This window comes from Nycticebus coucang, chromosome 16, assembly GCF_027406575.1.
Source record: "Nycticebus coucang isolate mNycCou1 chromosome 16, mNycCou1.pri, whole genome shotgun sequence".
In the NCBI taxonomy this organism is placed as follows: Eukaryota; Metazoa; Chordata; class Mammalia; order Primates; family Lorisidae; genus Nycticebus; species Nycticebus coucang.
In genome coordinates, this window is record NC_069795.1 from 32,577,344 (window position 1) to 32,597,190 (window position 19,847).

Below are 19,847 nucleotides of genomic sequence, written 5' to 3' on the forward strand. Positions count from 1 at the left end.
GAGATTTAATAGAGTACTGATAACCAACACATAACAAATCACAACAGGAGAAACATCAACATTGTATGATGTCAAAACTGTTCAATATTCAGAGTTTTCAGGTATGTAAACTTTTTTTATTATTTTTTTATTTTTACATATATGTGTTTATTAGGTTTCCATTTTTTTGCCTTCACAAAATTAAAAAGGCTTAAATTTTAATAACAATAACAATGTTTAAAATAAGGACTAGAAACAAAAACCTCGTCAAGAAGGAACGAACAGAAATACATTCAGAAGAGGAATCAGACCAAAAAAAAAAGTAAAATCTCTAGTAACCTCAATCAGAAATGACTGAGGGATTGATCCCTGTGAATTGAATAGTGACTAATTCTCACATAAATTGGATTTAATTTTGACCAAAGTACATTATTTAAACATTAATTTTTAATTCAACTTATTAATATGTTGTTTAGGATATTGCATCCTCATTTATAAGTGATATATGTTTGTAATTTCCCATTTATAGTAATGTATTTTCTTCAATTTTAATATCAGGTATACCTAGATCAAGTAGAATGATTTTGAAGTATTTCTTCTTTTTCTATTGTCTATAAGAATGGCATGATGTTTTCCAAAATTATCGGTTACTTTTATTTATAAATATTAGTTGTCTATTTTTTGAGACTTAAAAAAAATAATAATAAGAAGTTAACTGATGACTCCATACTGAACCTGAGAGTCAAAGCATTCTATAATAGACATACTCTTATTTGACAATTTGAATGTTACTTTCTTTGCATTATTATTACTATTATTGCTTAATATTTCGATGTAGGTATGTGAAAATTTTAATTGATGGGGAAGTTCATTACGCTACATAAAGGAAAATTGAAAAATGTATAGTATATTGTTACCCAAAGTCACCAAAGATTATTTGTTGGACCAGAAAATATTTTTGGCAATCTTTGGCTTTACCTTCTTTACCTAAACACACTTGCATCCTCCTTATGGCCCTTGAGTCAGCTTATGTAAGTTTACACAAACTTTATAAGAGATATACCTAAATGTATTAAAAGATCTGAACAAAAGACTGCAAGCAGATTGCACGTTGTAAAGCCCACTGAAGGTGTAACTCATACGTAAGAACACCTACCATTGACATATGCTTATAAATTGATTAAAACAGGATATACTCCAGTTGTACAAGGATTTGTTTTTCTTTTGTACACTAAATATCTAATTCAAAAGAGCTATTTGAATTTCTGAAGTTAAACATCTCTAGTCTCTCACCTCTCCAAGACAGCAGTGTGAATGCCAAAAGAAGTCGAACTAAAAATCAGGCCAGGAGTCCTTAAAATAACACCTTATAATAAAACTGTCATCAATCATCTCCTAAAAACACTTTCAACTGTGGCTTGACTTTCACAATGATCCTCATAAGTAGACAGGGAATGTATTATTATCTTAGTATTTTCAACAATTAAAAGAATTGACCAGGGAGGCACCAGTAGCTCTGTGGGTAGGGCACTGGGTTCAAACCCAGCTCAGGCCTGCTAAAACAATGACAACTGCAACAACAACAACAAAAATAGCCGGGCGTTGCAGTGGGCACCTGTAGTCCCAGCTACTTGGGAGGCTGAGGCAAGAGAATCATTTAAGCCCAAGAGTCTGAGTTTGCTCTGAGCTGTGACGCCCTGGCACTCTACCCAGGTGACACCTTGAGACTCTGTCTCAAAATAAATAAATAAATAATAAGTAACTAAATAAATTACTTGACCAAGTTATTTGTACAGTTTCAAAAAAGAGTTTCAGAGGTAAGAACTCTTTCCCAAGATGGTCATAAATTAAACTTATTTAAATTGCTGCATTGTATTTTTCTTTTTTGTATGAGATTGTAAGATAAACTCAGATTTTTAATCACTTAGGATAAATTTGGGTGTGTTCTCCATTGGTTTGTACCCAATGGAAAAACAAGCAAGGAAAATTGTTAGGCCTTATTTGTTTAAAATACTATTTTCGATACTGGTACAAGGTAGGGAATACTGAAGTTAAAACAAAAAACAAGTTGCAAAATTGTATGAAATAAACCAATCAAAACCCCTTGTGAATTTTGGGGTTGAGCTACATTCAAATTTAAGTCCTGTTTTAGATGGGTTGGTCAGGTCTAGTTTGTGATGGGAAGAGTCAGAACAGGAAGAACTCTGCTGTTGAGAGGTCTGGCTCTTACTCCTGACTCACTATTAATCCATTATGTAGCTCAGGGTAAATCAATTTCCCTGGCTTCCCTTTTGTTTCACAATCTCTCAAATCACTCCATCTGAAATAGTCTAAACATCTGTTAAGTCACACAGCGACATATTTACTCACATAATAAATTTGTATGTTATATCCTATTGTTAAGCCAACATAAAACCTTTCTTTAGGAAAAAAGAAACTGGTGGGAACGATATATTTTTTTCTATTTTAAAGGAGAATAGGTAAAGAAATACATAGTTGAATATGGAAATAAGAGTAACAAAATGAAATGTACTCTAATTACTAACTTTTCTGTTTTGGGTATGCTGGAAGACATTATTTCTCACTTATGTTTCATTCATTTAACATTTTCTTAACACACATTTATTGAGCTTCCATCATAAGACAGACATAAGGAATAAAGCTGGCTTTTTATGTTTTTTATGTATATTACTTAAGTAACATATAGAACATGATTTATAATAGATTGTAACATAATTGCTTGGTAAGAGAAGAAAGAATAAGTACCAGGAAGAAGAAATCTCATTTGGGTATTAGGGGTGAGATTTTGCTGAAGCCTCCTCTGAAGATGTTGCCTTTAAGTTGAGAGTTGAAGAAAGAGTGAGTTGGACAAAGGGGATATAGGTACATTACAGGCAGAAGAGTATTATGCAAAGATTCTGATAAATCGGTATGTCAGGATTTTAACAGCCAAGCTCTTAATGGCATATGTAACGTAAAAATTATGAAAAGCTAAAGCAAAAACCAAATGCTTACCAGAATTATGTTTATGATGGTATTGTCGTCTAAAGTTATTTGTGTGCTAGTACTGAGAATGCCTTAGTATATTACAATCATTTCAATAGACTTCTTGGTCTTCATGAATAGATCTGAAATGTTTGGCTTTCTTTTTCTGGTTTCAAGGTCTAAACACGATAGATATATATGTAATTATTTAAAAAGAATTACAAGTTTGTAGAAAGGTTCAGAATGTTCCCAGGGAAGATATGCCAGTCTTTCTCAACCAGCTTTTTGCATCTGAATCACAGAATTTCTCAATTCCCCTAATGATGGTACATAACTAGAACTGTTCTAGATGTGTGGGAAAGAAGTTGATTCATTACCCACAGTGGATGCCTTAGGGCGCCAGGTCTTAATTCTCTTGTGGAATCCAACGTTGACTGAAGCATTGCTCAATAAAGGAGTACATGGAACTTTAATCTGTTTCTTAATTTCAGTATTAGTCTAAATCTTAACTTTCTCATGTTTATCCAAACTGAATACACATGGTATTTCTGTGGAAATTGGAAATTCTCAGCTGTGAATCAGACACGGATAGAAGTATAATCAAACCAGATACAATGTCGTATCACCTTTCATATACATTTATATGATATTTTTGCATGTTATAGCACAAACAGTTCCTGATTTTCCTTTTACATTCGATTTTGGATGACTAAATAAATTCAGAGTTCAGACAGGTGTACGAACAACAGTAATACCCAGAATGCCCACTAGTAATGCATACAGCATGTATCACCATCTACAATGATGTGGAACATGTATTCCTGCTGGATTTTCTATAATGACACAGTAAACTAATACAGGTATTATTAGACAACTCATTTCACAAGGGAAACAATGAAATTCATAGAGAACAAATCTCTCATAAGGTTATGCACTTAATAAGTATTGAAACCTGAAATTACGTGGTCTTAACAATGTCAAGCCTGAATTTTCTTTTGCTAATCCACAGTGTTTCAATTATTAAATTAGAAAAGTAAGATGTTAGGATAGGACATAAATCTATTTTTTAACTCATTTCTTCAATTCCATGACCAACAAATGAAATTATATTAACTTACATTTAAATCCTGAATTAAAAATTATTTTTTAAAGAAATAAAATATATACTATGCATTGACTCTTTAAGTAAGATGAACAACAACAACAACAAAAATCTATTTCTGGTTTTCTACCCCAGTTTCCTTTGACCTTCACACAACACAACCACATATTTATTTTGCAGGAACACAAATTTCACTTCTCAGGGAGAAGGGGCTTTCATAACATCAGTTGCATCAAGTATGTTGATTTCCTCTAGGGGAGATGAGGGAAAAGGAAGCAACAGACATTGAACAATGAAAGAAATTGGGCGACCAGAGGAAAGCACTGATGGAAGGAAGGGAGGAGGAGCAGATGGTGTAGGAAGGAGACACCAAGGGAGTTGGAGGGAAAGGAAGCAATTGGCAAAGAATAGGCTGAATGCCAAATCTGTGAAGGATCTGAAGGGCTCTAGGGGTTTGGATGGGATGTGAGTCAGCTGCTTTTTACCAAAATCTCACACCGACAAGGGAAATCAAAGAAACCTACAAAGACATACAGGAAGCAGAAAAGGATTGGAAAAGGAGCTGATGACATACTCCGTCCTAACAATTCCACCTCCTCAGCTTGGGAATGGGAAGGGTGAAATCATTCTTTTAAATGTACAACATAACTGAACTCCTTTCATAACTTCATTATGGATTTTTGTATATTTTAGTAGCCTAAGAAAGAAATGATACAGATAATACCCTTCTCTCTAGCTATTTCTCACTTGATGAACATGATTTGTCATTCAATGTCACTCATATATGAGACGATTTATTTAGGTGAGGACGACCCAATATCCTCATTTCTCATGACATGAAGGCTTTCCTGGGACTAGAATTTTCGGTGCTAACACCAGGATAGAGATGGACAAACCAGAATGGTTGGTCATTTTATTTAAGGTACAAACCTTTCTTTTAAAAATCTTACATGCTTTTTGGTTAAAACCCTTGATGCTGTGAATTTTTTTCTATATTTTTCAAAGAAGAATGGATAGAATCTTATTACAGTTATCTGATTAGTAGATGAAATTGAAGAAAAAGAAAAGGTTTCTATTTGGTAACAACTTATAAAAATTATTTCCCCATTGTCCAAATTGTTTTGTCAATCAATTAAGAAAAATTAGAAGACATACATAATGTTTTTAACATGCTACTTAATTTTAGGCAAGGTAGGAAGAAGAATAAAAAATTCAAGGCCCAGTTCAAATCATTCAAAGGTATTCATGTCACAAAGACTCACAGCAGTTAAGAATTTCATACATGAAAAGATGAATGCTGTTCAAGCTCCTTTTAAGTATTAAAATGAAATAATTTAAGATAAATGACAGATAAAAGATATTCTGAAGAAAACAATGCTGGAATTTCAGAATTGAGTCTAAGCAGAGCTCATATTTAAATTATCTTATTACTGTGTTAGTTTTTACTGTGTATTATTTCCTCTGTACAAAATTGCCAACCCATTACATCAATAATATTTTCTTCAACTCAATTTCCTAACCATTACATAATTTCTCTTCATTGCTTAATTTTTCAAAAATAATTTCTGAAGTGTGTATAGGTGATAGTATTAGAACTTAGATGGTTAACTTTAAAGTACATTCTGTTGAATCATTCACTGACTCACAATATAATTTTTCACATTAATTTTTTTCCCCCTAAATGCCAAGTGATGAGTAGTTAATTATCATCCTCTGTAGAAATGTCTTTTTAGGGAAGACTTATAGTCTTTAGAATAAATAATTTTAGATTATCTGAGCTATAATCTTTGGCTAAACTTAACCATTCCTATGCCATCTTTTGTGAAACTACTAAACTTTTCAAATTTTACAGATCTTGGTCATGTGATAGATTTCTATATGGACATAATGTACACTCATTCTTGAATGTTCCAGGCTCAGTTTCAAGACCATCACCCCCATTGGGCAAACTAACCTTTCCAGACTCTTGAAAAATAAAGACAACACTTTACCGTGGAAACTATAAATACAGTCATCCTCAGTCAAAATTTGCACTGATAGCATGTCAGGGTTGTTATATATATAGTAAAATATAAAGGACCCATCTGTGTGTTTTGTATAAATTATGACTGTGGAACAAATTCTAACAAATTGGTTAGTGAGTCTAACTTTCAACCAAACTAAGTTAAACTTCAGTTTGAAGTTAGCTACTGCACTAGCAAAATGTTTAGTATTTTTCTAACAGGGTTATTGTCAGGATTAAATGGGTCAATATACATAAAGTGCTTAGAACAGGGATTAGGACATGGGAAGAGTTGCACTAAGTATTTGCTATCTTCACCATCATCATCATTTTCCTTTTCTTCTTCTCAAACAGAAAGGATGGACACATACAAGTGTGCCCTACTGGAAAAGAAATAGTTTATTAATTGAATTTTCAAGTAATAAAATGAGGTAATAAAAAGCATCTAATACAATACATAACAGGTTCTCAATACACAATACTTATTACCTTGGTAGATTAATGAATTATTAGTGTTCCTGCAGTAACCATCTCTAAAACTGACAAATTTGTTTGAAAATTTTCAGATTTAAAAAATGTAGATTTTTTTCTTCAACTCATTTTCATGGCAGACAAGCAGAAGAGCTGAATACGAGGCCTTAAATACTAACTTGCAACATTCAATAAACATTTATTTCATATTGACTATGTATCAGGTATTTAGAGTTTATATTTGCTCCTGTAATATTCACTTATTCATCTAAAACAAAAGGTTTAATTTCATATCATGGATTAGTAGATCTTAAAAATAAGTAAAATCATCATTTTGTTTTGTTAATGCAATGTATCAATTTCTAACCTCATTTTTTTTATCATATACTGAGGTAAACAATACTGTTTCATTAGATTATCACCTAACCACTATTGGATGGCTTAATATTTTACTTTATAAATATGTTTCTTATGTTTATAATAGCAGCTTAAATAAGTTTTATTACTTATTATTTATAATCCCTCCATGAGAGATTGACTATTTCCCTCCATCTTTAACTACCCCCGAGAGAATGTCCATTTCATAAAAACCCAAGACAGAGAAACTGGTCCCTGGGACACTGTACAATGGTCTATGACTTACCTCCCCCAGAAACTTTACTAATTAATAGCAAACTTATTTCACTAAGATAATAATATTGAAATTACTCAACTCAACATATATAGAATAAATGACAAATTTTGAAATAAATTTAATCTAGAACAATATTTGTGTTAGCTATTTTTAACTGTATTTAACTTTTTATTTAATTCAAGGATAATTGCAGTTCTGTGGGGTTTTTTTATTTTTAAGATTTTAAACATATTTTTCATTCTTCATATGAGCATGTAATTGTTTACATATTGGTTTCATATTAGTATTGAGTACATTGGACATTCCTTTTGCTGTTCTTGCGATACTTTATTAAGAAGAATGTGTTTCAGCTCCATACAGGCAAACATAAAAGATGTAACGTCTCCATCTTTTTTCATGACTGACTAGTATTCCATGGTGTACACACACCACAGTTTGTTGATCCATTCACGAGTTGATGGGCTTCTGGGTTGCTTCCATGACTTAGCAATTATGAATTAAGCCACGATAAACATTCTGGTGCAAATGTCTTTGTAGCAATATGATTTTTGTTCTTCTGGGTAGATACCTAGTAATAGGACTACAGGATCAAATAGAAGGTCTACTTTTAGTTCTTTGGGAATTCCCCATACTTCTTTCCAGAAAAGCTTTACAAGGGCTGGAGGAGGAGGGAGGATGATTGGGAGAAGGAGGAAGGGCATGAGGTGGGATCTCACCTGTGGTGCACATTGGGAGGGTCTATAACACGCCCCCTGGGTGAGGAGCTCTTTTACAACTGGAACTTTACCCTGAGAGTGAGAACTACGTAATCTAAAAATGTGTACCTTCATATTAATTTGAAATAAAGAAAAAATATATATTTTTAATTAGTATGGCTACATAATAGATGTGTATCTTTATAGGGCACATGTGATGTTTTTATACAACTATACAATGTATAATAATCAAATCAGAGTAATTCGGGTATTTATCACCTCAAATACTTATCATTTCTTTGTGTTAAGAACATTCTAATTCCATTCTTTTAGTTATTTTAAAGTATATCATAATGTATTGATGACTACAGTCATTTTGTTGTGCAAATATTGTTCATTCTATCTATCTAATTAATTTTTGTACCTATTAATCACCTCCAGTTTACTCACCCCTCCCTACTACTCTTCCCAGCATCTGGTACCCATCCTTCTACTCTTTTATTTAATGAAATCAATTGTATTAATATTTAGCTTTTTGATTGAACAAAAATTATTTTTATTTATTTATTTTTTTTTTATTGTTGGGGATTCATTGAGGGTACAATAAGCCAGGTTACAGTGATTGCAATTGTTAGGTAAAGTCCCTCTTGCAATCATGTCTTGCCCTCATATTTGTTGTTAGTTTTCTTCCACAAACTTAACATTCTCTTTTTCTACCCTTATGAAATATCTTAGACTTAAATGCAACATTTCTAAAATATAATGAAATAAGAGAAGTACAACATATTACTTTTGTAAGGTATGCATAAATAAATGTTGCTGTGCATCAAAAAGAAGACTTTGGTCCTCTGATTCATTTCCGTGGAAAGATTTCATTTATTACTAATAATGGTTATGACTAACTCTCAAACATATGAATTAAATCAATTTAATCCAGCCTGCCAGTTAAATTTCTTTCTAACTCTAAATATAAATACTAATGTCTGGAAAGAAAAAAGAACACTAGAGACAAACATTGTCTAAGGCCTCTTTAAAATGATTCTAAGAAATATGTGCCAAAAAAGTTCTAAAAGATTCTTCCATCATGTGGGAGAATAAGAAAATGTTATTTATATATTCATAGTTTATAATCATCATGGATCTAAAATTTGGCTCAGAATCCAGGTAAGTGTAAGAAGTAATGACTTAAGAACATCAAAAAATACAGGTGCAGCTACAATTCAATTACACATTTCCCCTTTCTGTAGGGTGTGTCTTTGTTCCCACAGCTGGGAGAGGTGTACTTTAAATGTTCAACAAAGAAAACCACCACATTAAAGAAGTCCAGAAATTCCTATAACCAAAACTGTAGCAATAACCATGCAATCTTCAATTGCCTTTCATAAAGATACTATGTCCTTTAATCTCCAGTTCATCTGCACTCAACACATTTGGCAAAGTGCACTAACAATAGAAATGAGAATGATCATTTGAATACCATGCTTAGGAAAGAAGAATCACATTAAAATATCAAATAACCAACCTCCTGGAAGAATTTATTTTCATTTTGGAAAAAAGGAATTTAAAATAATATCATGTACTCTGTTTATAGTCTAAGTTTTTATTTTAATGATTCAATTTTAGTTTTGCCTAAATAAAACAAAACAATTACGATCTAAATAAAAACAGTGATATTCGACTTAAACTGCTGATTTTTCAATCTATTCATTTTCCTTGGTGTATAAATGTGCTTTTTACCTCTAGTGTTTTATTAGTTCCACAGTCATAATTTATATAAAACACACAGATGGTCTTAGAAATAGTAAAAGTTTCAGATGTTACAACTTCCTAGCATATGGAACACCATTGTGGATCATCACTTTGGCAGCATTTGAGTGATTTAAGTGTTATTTATACATTAACATCCTGGCATAATTTCATAGTCACAGGTTTTTACAACTTTAAATTGTTTGATTCCTGATTGGAGTTGGGTTTTATATTGACCAGAACCTGTTGTGGTGGAAGACTGCTGGTCTTTAATCACAGGATAGCATCCCTCTAGATAGCACAAGTAAATGAAGACTTAGAAGAAATTAAACATCTTGGCATAAACCTCAAAATTTCATTTAATTCAATATAGGACACAGAAGCTTGTTCCAAGAATTTTTAAAACATCAAATTTACTACAGTGATTTTAAACTGTGAATGTCACAAAAAATAACAAACACACACATACACGTACACACAGGCACATGCACAAAACATAATTTTTAAAATAAATCATGTTCTTTAGAAATGCAAGATTAATAACACCTCTGTTTTTTATCTACCATATGTAGTACAACATTAGGAGCTGTCTATGCCCTGTTTCTCATTTCCGTCTTTCTAGCCTCTACTGAACCTGTTCAGTGATGGACCACCAACCTGTTAAACCCAGGCATCAGTTCGCAGTTCCTTGTAATTTAATCTGCCAGCTGCAACGGAGCCGGTCAAGGCCACCCCCTTAAAATCCTGGCTTGACTTGGCTGCCCTCTGGCTTTCTCCCTTTCTCACTGATCTCTCCTTCTCAGTTTCCACTACTCTTTCTGGCTGTTCTCCCCAGGAACAAAGCATTGCTCTTCACTTCCTTTCTACCTATAATTATTCCCTTGGTGATTTCTGTATCCTGTTTTCAAATACCATGAACACGCTGATGGCTACCATATTTATCAGGATAAGCTATATTATGCTATGGTAAGATATATCCCATCACATAATGCAACCAAGAGTTATTTCTCATTTTTTACATGTCTGTAATGGAAAGACAGAGGTGTGGGGTAGAAAGTTCGGCTTGAGCTGTCAGGGTGTTCTCCATATTTTAGCTGCACTGCCTAGGATATGTGGCTTACTTGTTTGCATAGTGGTAACAAAAGAGAACTAGATGCTTACTCCCGTACTAGTATTTAATTTCTTTAATTTCCATGCACAACCCATGAAGCTAAAGTGGTCAAACAAGTCTGCCCAGCATCAAGGAAGCTGGGAAGCAGAGCCTTCCATTTACTCCAGAGGAGGAAAGGATTGGATAATAATGAGTACATGTACATCTACCACAACCTACTTTATTTTTTATTTTATTTTTTTTTTTTTGTGGTTTTTGGCCAGGGCTGGGTTTGAACCCACCACCTCCAGGATATGGGACCAGCGCCCTACTCCTTGAGCCACAGGCGCCGCCCACAACCTACTTTATTATCTAACCTCAACCTCAGTTCTGAATTTCATATATCCAACTGCCTATTTGTTGTTTATTCTTAGATAACTAATATGCATTTCAAAATTACCACGTCTAAAACTGAGTTCCTGATACATCCCACCCCAAAGAGTCTCCTATAGAATCTCAGGTAATGTCATCTCTACCTTTTCAGCTGCTCAGGCCAATCAATGAGCGTCATCCTGGACTCTTCCTTTTCCTCCCCAGCCACATCCAACCTGTTGTCAAATTTTGTCAGCTCCTGCATAAGAGTGTACACAGAAGCTTCCCACTCCTCACCGCCTCCTCTCCTAACAGACTGGTTCAAACTATCATTTGTCTCTTGTCTGGATTGTTGCAAAGGTTCTCAACTGGTGTCCCTACCTCTGCTGAGACACTCCCGATGGTCTTCACCTTACTGAGAAGAAGAGCCTAACTATTTACAACAGTCATAAGATTCTGCAGAGCCTGGCTACCTGTTACCCCCACCTTGTGACACTGTCTCTTACAAATCTGTCCTTCATGTACTCTGTTCAACCCACTTTGACTCTTTGTTGTTTGGTTGAATGTGTTAGAACTTGAAGTCTTTGAGTTTCCTATGCTGTGTGCCTAAGGCACCCTTTTCCCCCAATTTTTTTGGGGGGAGTCTCATTATGTCACCCTCGGTAGAGTGCCATGGCATCACAGCTCACAGCAACCTCAAACTCTTCAGCTTAAGTGATTCTCTTGCCTCAACCTCCCAAGTAGCTGGGACTACAGGTACCTGCCATAACTCCCAGTTATTCTTTTTGTTGTTGTTGTAGTTGTCATTGTTGTTTGGCAGGCCCAGGCTGGATTTGAACCTGCCAGTTCTGGTATGTGGCTGGTGCCTTAGCCACTATGCTACAGGCATTGAGCCCTTTCCCCGGATTTTTTAGTTCCCTCCCTCAATTTTCCATGTCTTTATGCAAGCCGTTCTCTGATCAATCAGCCTACTTAAAATTTCAACTCCACCCGAGCACTAATGAATCCCTCTACGCCTTTACTATTTGCATAGGACTTCTTATAGTTCAACATAGTGTACATTATACTAATTTATATGTGAGTTACCGAAGGACACTCACTAAGTGTTGTTTAAGCTGCATTACCAGTGCTAAGAATTTTGTCATTAATTTGTATTAAACACGAATAAGTAGTCAGGAAAGAGGCATGAGGGGAGTCAGCGATATAATGGTTTTAAAATGTTTGAATGATTAAGGTGGGGAAATGGGATAGCAGATAATGGTCTTTAAATCATCTAGAACATATTTTTAAGAGGAAAAATATTTTTTTGCTTAATCGTGCATAAATTCAAAAGGAATCTAGTATCACTAAGAAGAGAAACATTTCTTCTTTATTGTCTATTCCCCTGAGCTTTCAGCTGTGATTCCTGAAACCACTGTATCCATGTACAGCCCACGTTGCCATGTGATTTTTCATCATCGTTTAATAACAGAACAGTCACTCTCACCTTTTGAAAGACTCATTCTAACTCAGATTAGTACAGGAAAAATGCTTGACTTTCTTTCAAAGTCCCTAAAACTTTGTCTTCTACCACCTTCTCCAATTTTTTCACTACTCCGGTCATCATGCTAATCTGCTAACTGGTTGCTCAGTAAGAGTACAAATACTTATTAGCTTTCTATGGTCTGTGTGACAACTTGGTTCTTCTGCACCTTTAGCAGTGACCTTTTCTACACACATACGTTATCTCGGGGAACTTTAAATCTTGGCCAATGAATTCACAATGGACAGATACCAGTATGTGCTGAACAAAGAAAATGATAATAGGGGATGTTGAACAATAAAAGAACCAATGAGAGCTTAGTGATTGCGATCCGTTAGTAACACCTTACAAGACAGAATGAGGAAAAGAAGTCACCTAGAATCACTAGAGGAAAATGCACAGATCACACAGTTCTCTCCTATCTGAGCAGGAATGGGCAATCCAATAATCTAATCACATAGATTGTATCCTTAAATGAGATAAATTCATCACTAACCATCACTTAGGATGAGTTTATTACTCAGAAATAATACGAGACTCTATGGAACAGAAAAAGCATTTAAACACTGGAAAAAAAAACATAAAATAAAATCTTGAATTAGCTTAAGAGGCCTTCTGGAAACATGCTATATAACTGATTTTTTAAAACAAATAATTTTTATTGTAAAATATGGGAATTTTATAAGCTTAGTTATTACAATAATAAAGTCATATATAACTGTGTTAACGCTAAGACATTCAAAAGGAAATCGTAACTTTTCTTTTATTGAACTCTAAATACCACATGCATTTTCCTCACTTATTTTCATGTTAACACAGAGAGAATTGACATCTATCTATTGTAAAAGAAGAAGTGAAAAAAAGGAACAAATACAAGCCTTACTTAGAAGAAACTACTTCACTTTTCTCTTTTGCTTTGGTGAAGATGTGGAGTTAGACATACAAATGCTCCCTGCTGTTGAATTAAATACTCACAGTTATTCTTTCATCTTTATCATCCAGGGGAGATCCATCTTTCTTCCATGAAATGGTGGGTTCAGGATGGCCCCTCGGAGGCTGGCATTCCATTACGGCGGGCTCCCCTACTGCCACCATGACATCGGAAGGGTTTTGTCTGAAGTCATCCCGTAGGACTGTAAGAACGAGATGAAATCATTATTCTCAACAGTAACAAATACAGTTCTTAGCTCTGAATTTCAGCGAAGACACATTAATTTATAATAAACTGCTTCTAATAGCTACCACCATACACCTTTAAGAATCTGTATCTACTTAGAGACATCTGCAGTTTAATAAAGATATTTGGCCTTAAGCATGCACGGGAGGGATAATTTGATATTCTTCATAAACCACCAGGCAAGTGTATTCTGCTGCTTAGTGCCCTCAGAGTTAGCATTTGGCTTATCTTACACGTGCATTTCTTTTCTGCCTGTTTGCTACATTTTCCTCATCCATGGGCTAATGATTATAATCGAATCTTCCTTATATCCAAATGACACTTTGAGATAATGCTCTCTATAATTTTACATACAGCAAACAAATATACTAAAAGAAAAAATAAAGATGCTTCCATATATGCATTTAATTGAGATATATTATAGATATTTAAAATTAATGGACAAGATTATACAGCCAAGATGATTTAACTATGTTCATTATAAAAACTTTAGACATAGCTAAAGAACTACATTCAAATTCATTGTGTTGTTCCATTATCACTGAGAAGGTTAGAAGGCACCAAGACTATGATCAGCACTGCTACCAACAGCATTGAGGGTTTTTTTAATTTATTTTTTTTTATTTTCTGAAATAAATAATATTCTGGTACTACAGAGGTATACGCATTTTGGTTACATGTCGACTTCAAATGTCCAAATGTAACAGCATTGAGTTTTTGTTCTAAGTAGTTGGGGGGAGTTGGTATATATTATCTTATTTAATCTTTAAATGTATTCAAAATGAGAGATTATTAAGCCATTTATACTATTAATACTATATTTTAGAGGAGAAACCCATTCATTATCATAAAATCAATTTGATACTAATATAATGTTAACATATTATAAAACAAGCAGCATCCTACACTTTGGAACCGTTGGAATAAAATATGAAAAATAATCCAATTACATATGAAAAATAGTTCATGCAGTAAAATTGTCCTCAATATCCTGATAACATCAAGAAATCATGAATAATTTGGCAACCATTGGTCTTAAATCACAACTCTGCTTTTTATTACATGTGTAATCTTGAACATACTACGTCATATGTTTATTTCCCCATTTACAAAACAAGGATGGAGGTTACATCCTTTAGTAGAAAGTCCAATAAACAGTTATCTTTCCTCCACCCCATTTTTCTAGATCTAGTATGTAATAAAATGTGAACCATTTTAGTAACCTGATTTAAGATAGTACTTAATATTTTTATTGTTATTGTTGTATGTTAAACATGCTGACTTGGAGTGATACATATTATTTATCTTTTAAAATTGGTTGAATTTAATAGTTGATAGTATAATTTTGGACTTGATGGATGTCTTTCCATTCTAATGACATTAAAAATGCTTTCATGGGGCGGTGCCTGTGGCTCAGTGAGCAGGGCGCCGGCCCCATATGCCGAGGGTGGCGGGTTCAAACCCGGCCCCGGCCAAACTGCAACAAAAAAATGGCCGGGTTTTGTGGCAGGCGCCTGTAGTCCCAGCTGCTTGGGAGGCTGAGGCAGGAGAATTGCCTGAGCCCAGGAGTTGGAGATTGCTGCGATCTGTGTGATGCCACGGCACTCTATGGAGGGCAATAAAGTGAAACTCTGTCTCTAAAAAAAAAAAAAAAAAAAAAAAAAATGCTTTCATGGATGAAGTTCTACAATGTAAAAAAACAAATGCTCGGGCTGTTATTTCAAAAATCACTCTTCAATTTTGGGTCCAACACCTTAAACAAGTTTATAGCCTTATAAAAACCTTTATTTTTCTCTCTCTGTTCTTTACTTTTTCTTCCTCAATACCAACTAAGTAGGTACATACATCTAGTGAGGTATAATGTCTACCCAAATAAAACCTACTTTTTAAATCCGCCTATTAAGACAACTTGATGTTAACAACATCACAGTGTGATGATGTTAACACTTGCAAAACATTGCTTCAAATAGGACACTTTGTTTATATCTTTGCAAAAATACAGTAAAAAGGAAAAGAAAAAAACAAAGAAAATCTTATTGCATCAAACTGTTATAATTCTAACTTCAATACTATTCACTATTAATAAAATATATAGACACTGAAAACTCCAGCTACTGTTACCACATAATAAAAGAACAGAGTAAGAGGACTTTCACTATTTATAAACTTATGTTATTAGTAGGTGTTAAGAATATACCATGAATAAAATGTAAGGCTTATAGAAAAAGCGAATGAAAGGACCTTAACAAGCAGCATGTACCTCCGCTGGATCACACTATTAATCTACAACAACACATTTGAAAAGTTTTAACACCTTCGAAACACCCAGAAGTAAAAATACGTCTCAAATAAAAATCAATAATTTGAACAATTTTTCTGTATGGTGACCTTAAAACCAAATTGGTAATACTATATCTTATTTACAAACCGAGATCATGTCTCAAACAAACCGATGAATAATAAAATGTCTTGCAAAAATATCAAAGGTCTATGTCGGATAACTCAAGTTTTTTCCCCATTTATTATGTTATTTGGCCTCATACAGTATACTATGAAAAGCTAACAAAATGTAATCCGTTATAATTTGTTGCTTAGATAATGCTCATGTAATTATTTTTGCAGCTGTAAAGCATAAAACTCTAGTGCTGCCAATGGCTATGGGAAATTCTGCATAAAGTTATGAATTTCAGATTTTATTCTCCCTTCTATAAAAGTACTTTTTTCTTTCTTTCTATTTCTTTCTTTCTTTCTTTCTATTCCTGTCCCAAACATTTCCCTTTGGGGAAAAATAGTGTGTCACACTATAAAATGGTATTAACTTTTAGTTAAATTGTTTAGTTTTCTTAATTCATGTGTATATTTAAGCCTTTACAATAAAGATCAAATTCAAAGGATTGGTGGCATCCATAAGTATTCTCAAATACAGATCTTTTTTTTCTTAATTATTTTTTTGTAGAGACAGAGTCTCACTTTATGGCCCTCGGTAGAGTGCTGTGGAGTCACACAGCTCACAGCAACCTCCAGCTCCTGGGCTTAGGCGATTCTCCTGCCTCAGCCTCCCAAGTAGCTGGGACTACAGGCATCCGCCACAACACCCAGCTATTTTTTTGTTGCAGTTTGGCCGGGGCTGGGTTTGAACCCGCCACTCTCGGTATGTGGGGCCGGTGCCCTACTCACTAAGCCACAGGCGCTGCCCCCAAATACAGATCTTTTTAAAAACGTCTCCTTCTCTCTTCTGTCTATGAATCAAGGTGTATATTTCTAAATGCTCCTTCATTTAAATAGTGCAAAATTTTAAAATTTGGAACTAAATTTTCAAAGAGATTTTGTATTAATTTCAAAAGAACTAGCTGCATATATTGTGTATCGAAGCAGATACCACTTAAAAAGGTATTAGACCACAGTTCACCATAACATTATAATAATATCAGATTTCGCCCATATTTATGTAGCTTTATTTTATGCGTATGGATAGATTCATATGATTTGACTCAATAGCTTTTTGGATTTTTTCACTCCATTAATTTATAGAAAATATAAATTTCATTGACTTCTTTAAATCTTGCCTTTTTGCGTCTTTTAAAAATGGCTAACTAAAATTCATCTTTTTTCTTTAGAAAAACAAAGCATATAATCTTTTTTCTGAAAATCTTTATATCAACCTTAATACAATTCTCAAATAAGTAAACATGTTTTCAGAAAATAATTCTAAAATTCAGTTGTGTCTTTGCAACTTATCCAAACAATGTTAAGATGCGACAAACCAGCCATGGTGCTTCATGCATGTAATCCTAGCACTAAGTGGGGCTGGGGCAGGAGAATCCCTCAAGACCAGCTGTTCAAGACCATTCTGGGCAAAACTGAGATGCTATCTCTATAAAAAAATAAATAAATAATAGCTGGGAATGGTATTGCACAACTAAAGTTCCAGCTACTTTGGGAGGCTGGGGAAGAAAAATTATTTGAGCCCAGGAGCTTTAGGTCACAGTGAGCTAAGATAGCCTGGACAGCAGAGGGAGAACCTGTCTCAAATTTAAAAAGGGAGGAGATTAAAGGAGAAAAAAAATGTTAAACTATTCTGAGTATTATGGAGGCTGTAATATTTGTAAAACATTATATGAAAGTATTGTAGGAAATCTGAAAACTGAAAGGTAACATAGCAGAACTGGCAGAGGTCTTTGACAACATCTAATCTATCCCATAAAGTGAGGCAATTGAGTTCCATGAAATTTTGCCACTATTTATCAGAAAGAGACCAGAAGAACTCACTGCAATCTCAAACTCCTGGGCTCAAGCAATCTACCTGCCTCAGTCTCCAGAATAGATGGGACTACAGGCAGGCACTACCACGCCTGGCTTATCCCATCCTCCCTCCCTCCCTCCCTCCCTCCCTTCCTTCCTTCCTCTCTCTCTCTCCCCCTCCCTCCCTAACTCTTGGCCTGAAATAATCCTCCAGGCTCAGCCTCCCAGGCATGATTACAGGGACATGCCACTGTACCTGGTCGATATCCTTTTTTTCCCTTTTCAATCATGTCATTATTGTACTACAAAATGCAATTGCTCTATTTAGTTCACTGTATTTTCAACAAATTCACTTTATGACTGCCAAGGCATGACTTAGGGCTATTGAGCCTCCCTGCACTGTAGTCTCTTGACTATACTCTCTTGGTAGGCTCAAGTGCATCTTAAGTTAATTTTGTTCCCTAATCATGAGGTAAACATCTATGAAGCTTAGCTTCATGACTCAGAGATTCTCCGTGTAGTTAGGAGCTTCATAGATGTATAATCCAAACTTTCTGCTTTAGATATTAATAAATCAAGGCTCTTCGGGAGGGAGGGACATATCACATAAATAGTAATTATAATGGTAATATTTGCAATATAATTATAAAGTTAGCAATGGCTAACGCTTATTGAACATTTACTCCATAAAGGTAAGGATTTAGTAACCAAACCAGAACTCCAGTCCATAAAGGAGTCTGTTCTCCCATGTGCCCACCCATCTGGTCTTATCTTAACACAGTGCTTGCAATTCTAAATACCTAAGTATCATGACTCTTCCCATTATGATAAAAGATCAGTGATAAATTTTCCTTCTAAGAGTCATATCGATATCTTTGAATATACTGTGCATCCTGTATTTTTTCAGATAATTTTTATGTTTGGAAGAGGAGACTTTCAGTGTAATATTGAAAATTAGATTTCATTATTCATTGTGCATATGACGTGAGATTTCTTATCAATGTGTAATTTTTAAATCCTCTGTCAAGAGAAACTTGTATTTCTTCAATTATTTCAACCACAAAATGACTAAAAAAGCTGTTGGCGGGATTTCACCTAATGTGCGCAATGTGAGAGGGTATTCAGCACATCCCCCGGGGGCAGGGCTCCACTCGAACTTTACCTTAGAATTGAAAACAATGTAACCTAAACATTTGTACACTCCTATTAATCTGAAATTAAAAAATAAGCATTTTAATTAATATAAGCATTTTAATTAAAAGTGGGTATCTTGGGAAAAACATATAAGGTAATATGCCATCCTGGCATATTTTTTTTTTTTTTTACTTAAAATACTACCATTTCAATGAAAGTTTATAGGAAATAGTAAACTCTTCTCAACTAGAAGAAGGAAAAAAATGAATGAACCCCTTACAAAGTAGGGCATATTGGAGGATGAAATAAATGAGGAAGGATAGTTCCAAAGACAGCAAGTCTGCAGGTGCTCGGTAACAACCTGCCTGTGTTGCAATGCACCACTTTGCTTTCAGAATAACTAATCACTTACCCAGTCTTCAATTTCAAACAGAGTATATATTATTCACTTTTACAATACTTTAGTTTTCTGTCTGAATGCCAACTCACGTGCTGAGGTAAATAAAGGTTATTTAATTTCAGAATAACTATAATTCTTTCATTTAACACATCTGTACTGAGTACATACTTTGTACCTGGCTGCTATGATATCACTTTTATATTTTTCTTGCAGTGAAGTCTACAGGGTGTCTATAAAATAAAATAGTTGTATATTTTAAAGCACACGAACTTTATAGACACACTGTATATAAAAAG

The 19,847-nt window shown here is 34.3% G+C and overlaps 1 protein-coding gene across 8 annotated transcripts in view; it reads right to left on the minus strand.

Moving 5' to 3' along the window:
* The window catches only part of ROBO1 (roundabout guidance receptor 1), a 1,140,930-nt gene that overhangs the window by 139,591 nt on the left and 981,492 nt on the right, over positions 1 to 19,847 (minus strand). For all 8 annotated transcript variants that reach the window (XM_053565205.1, XM_053565202.1, XM_053565204.1 and 5 more), the window contains one exon: positions 13,574 to 13,731. In XM_053565205.1, the coding sequence (XP_053421180.1) occupies positions 13,574 to 13,731 (158 nt within the window). The remainder of the gene's footprint in view (positions 1 to 13,573; positions 13,732 to 19,847) is intronic.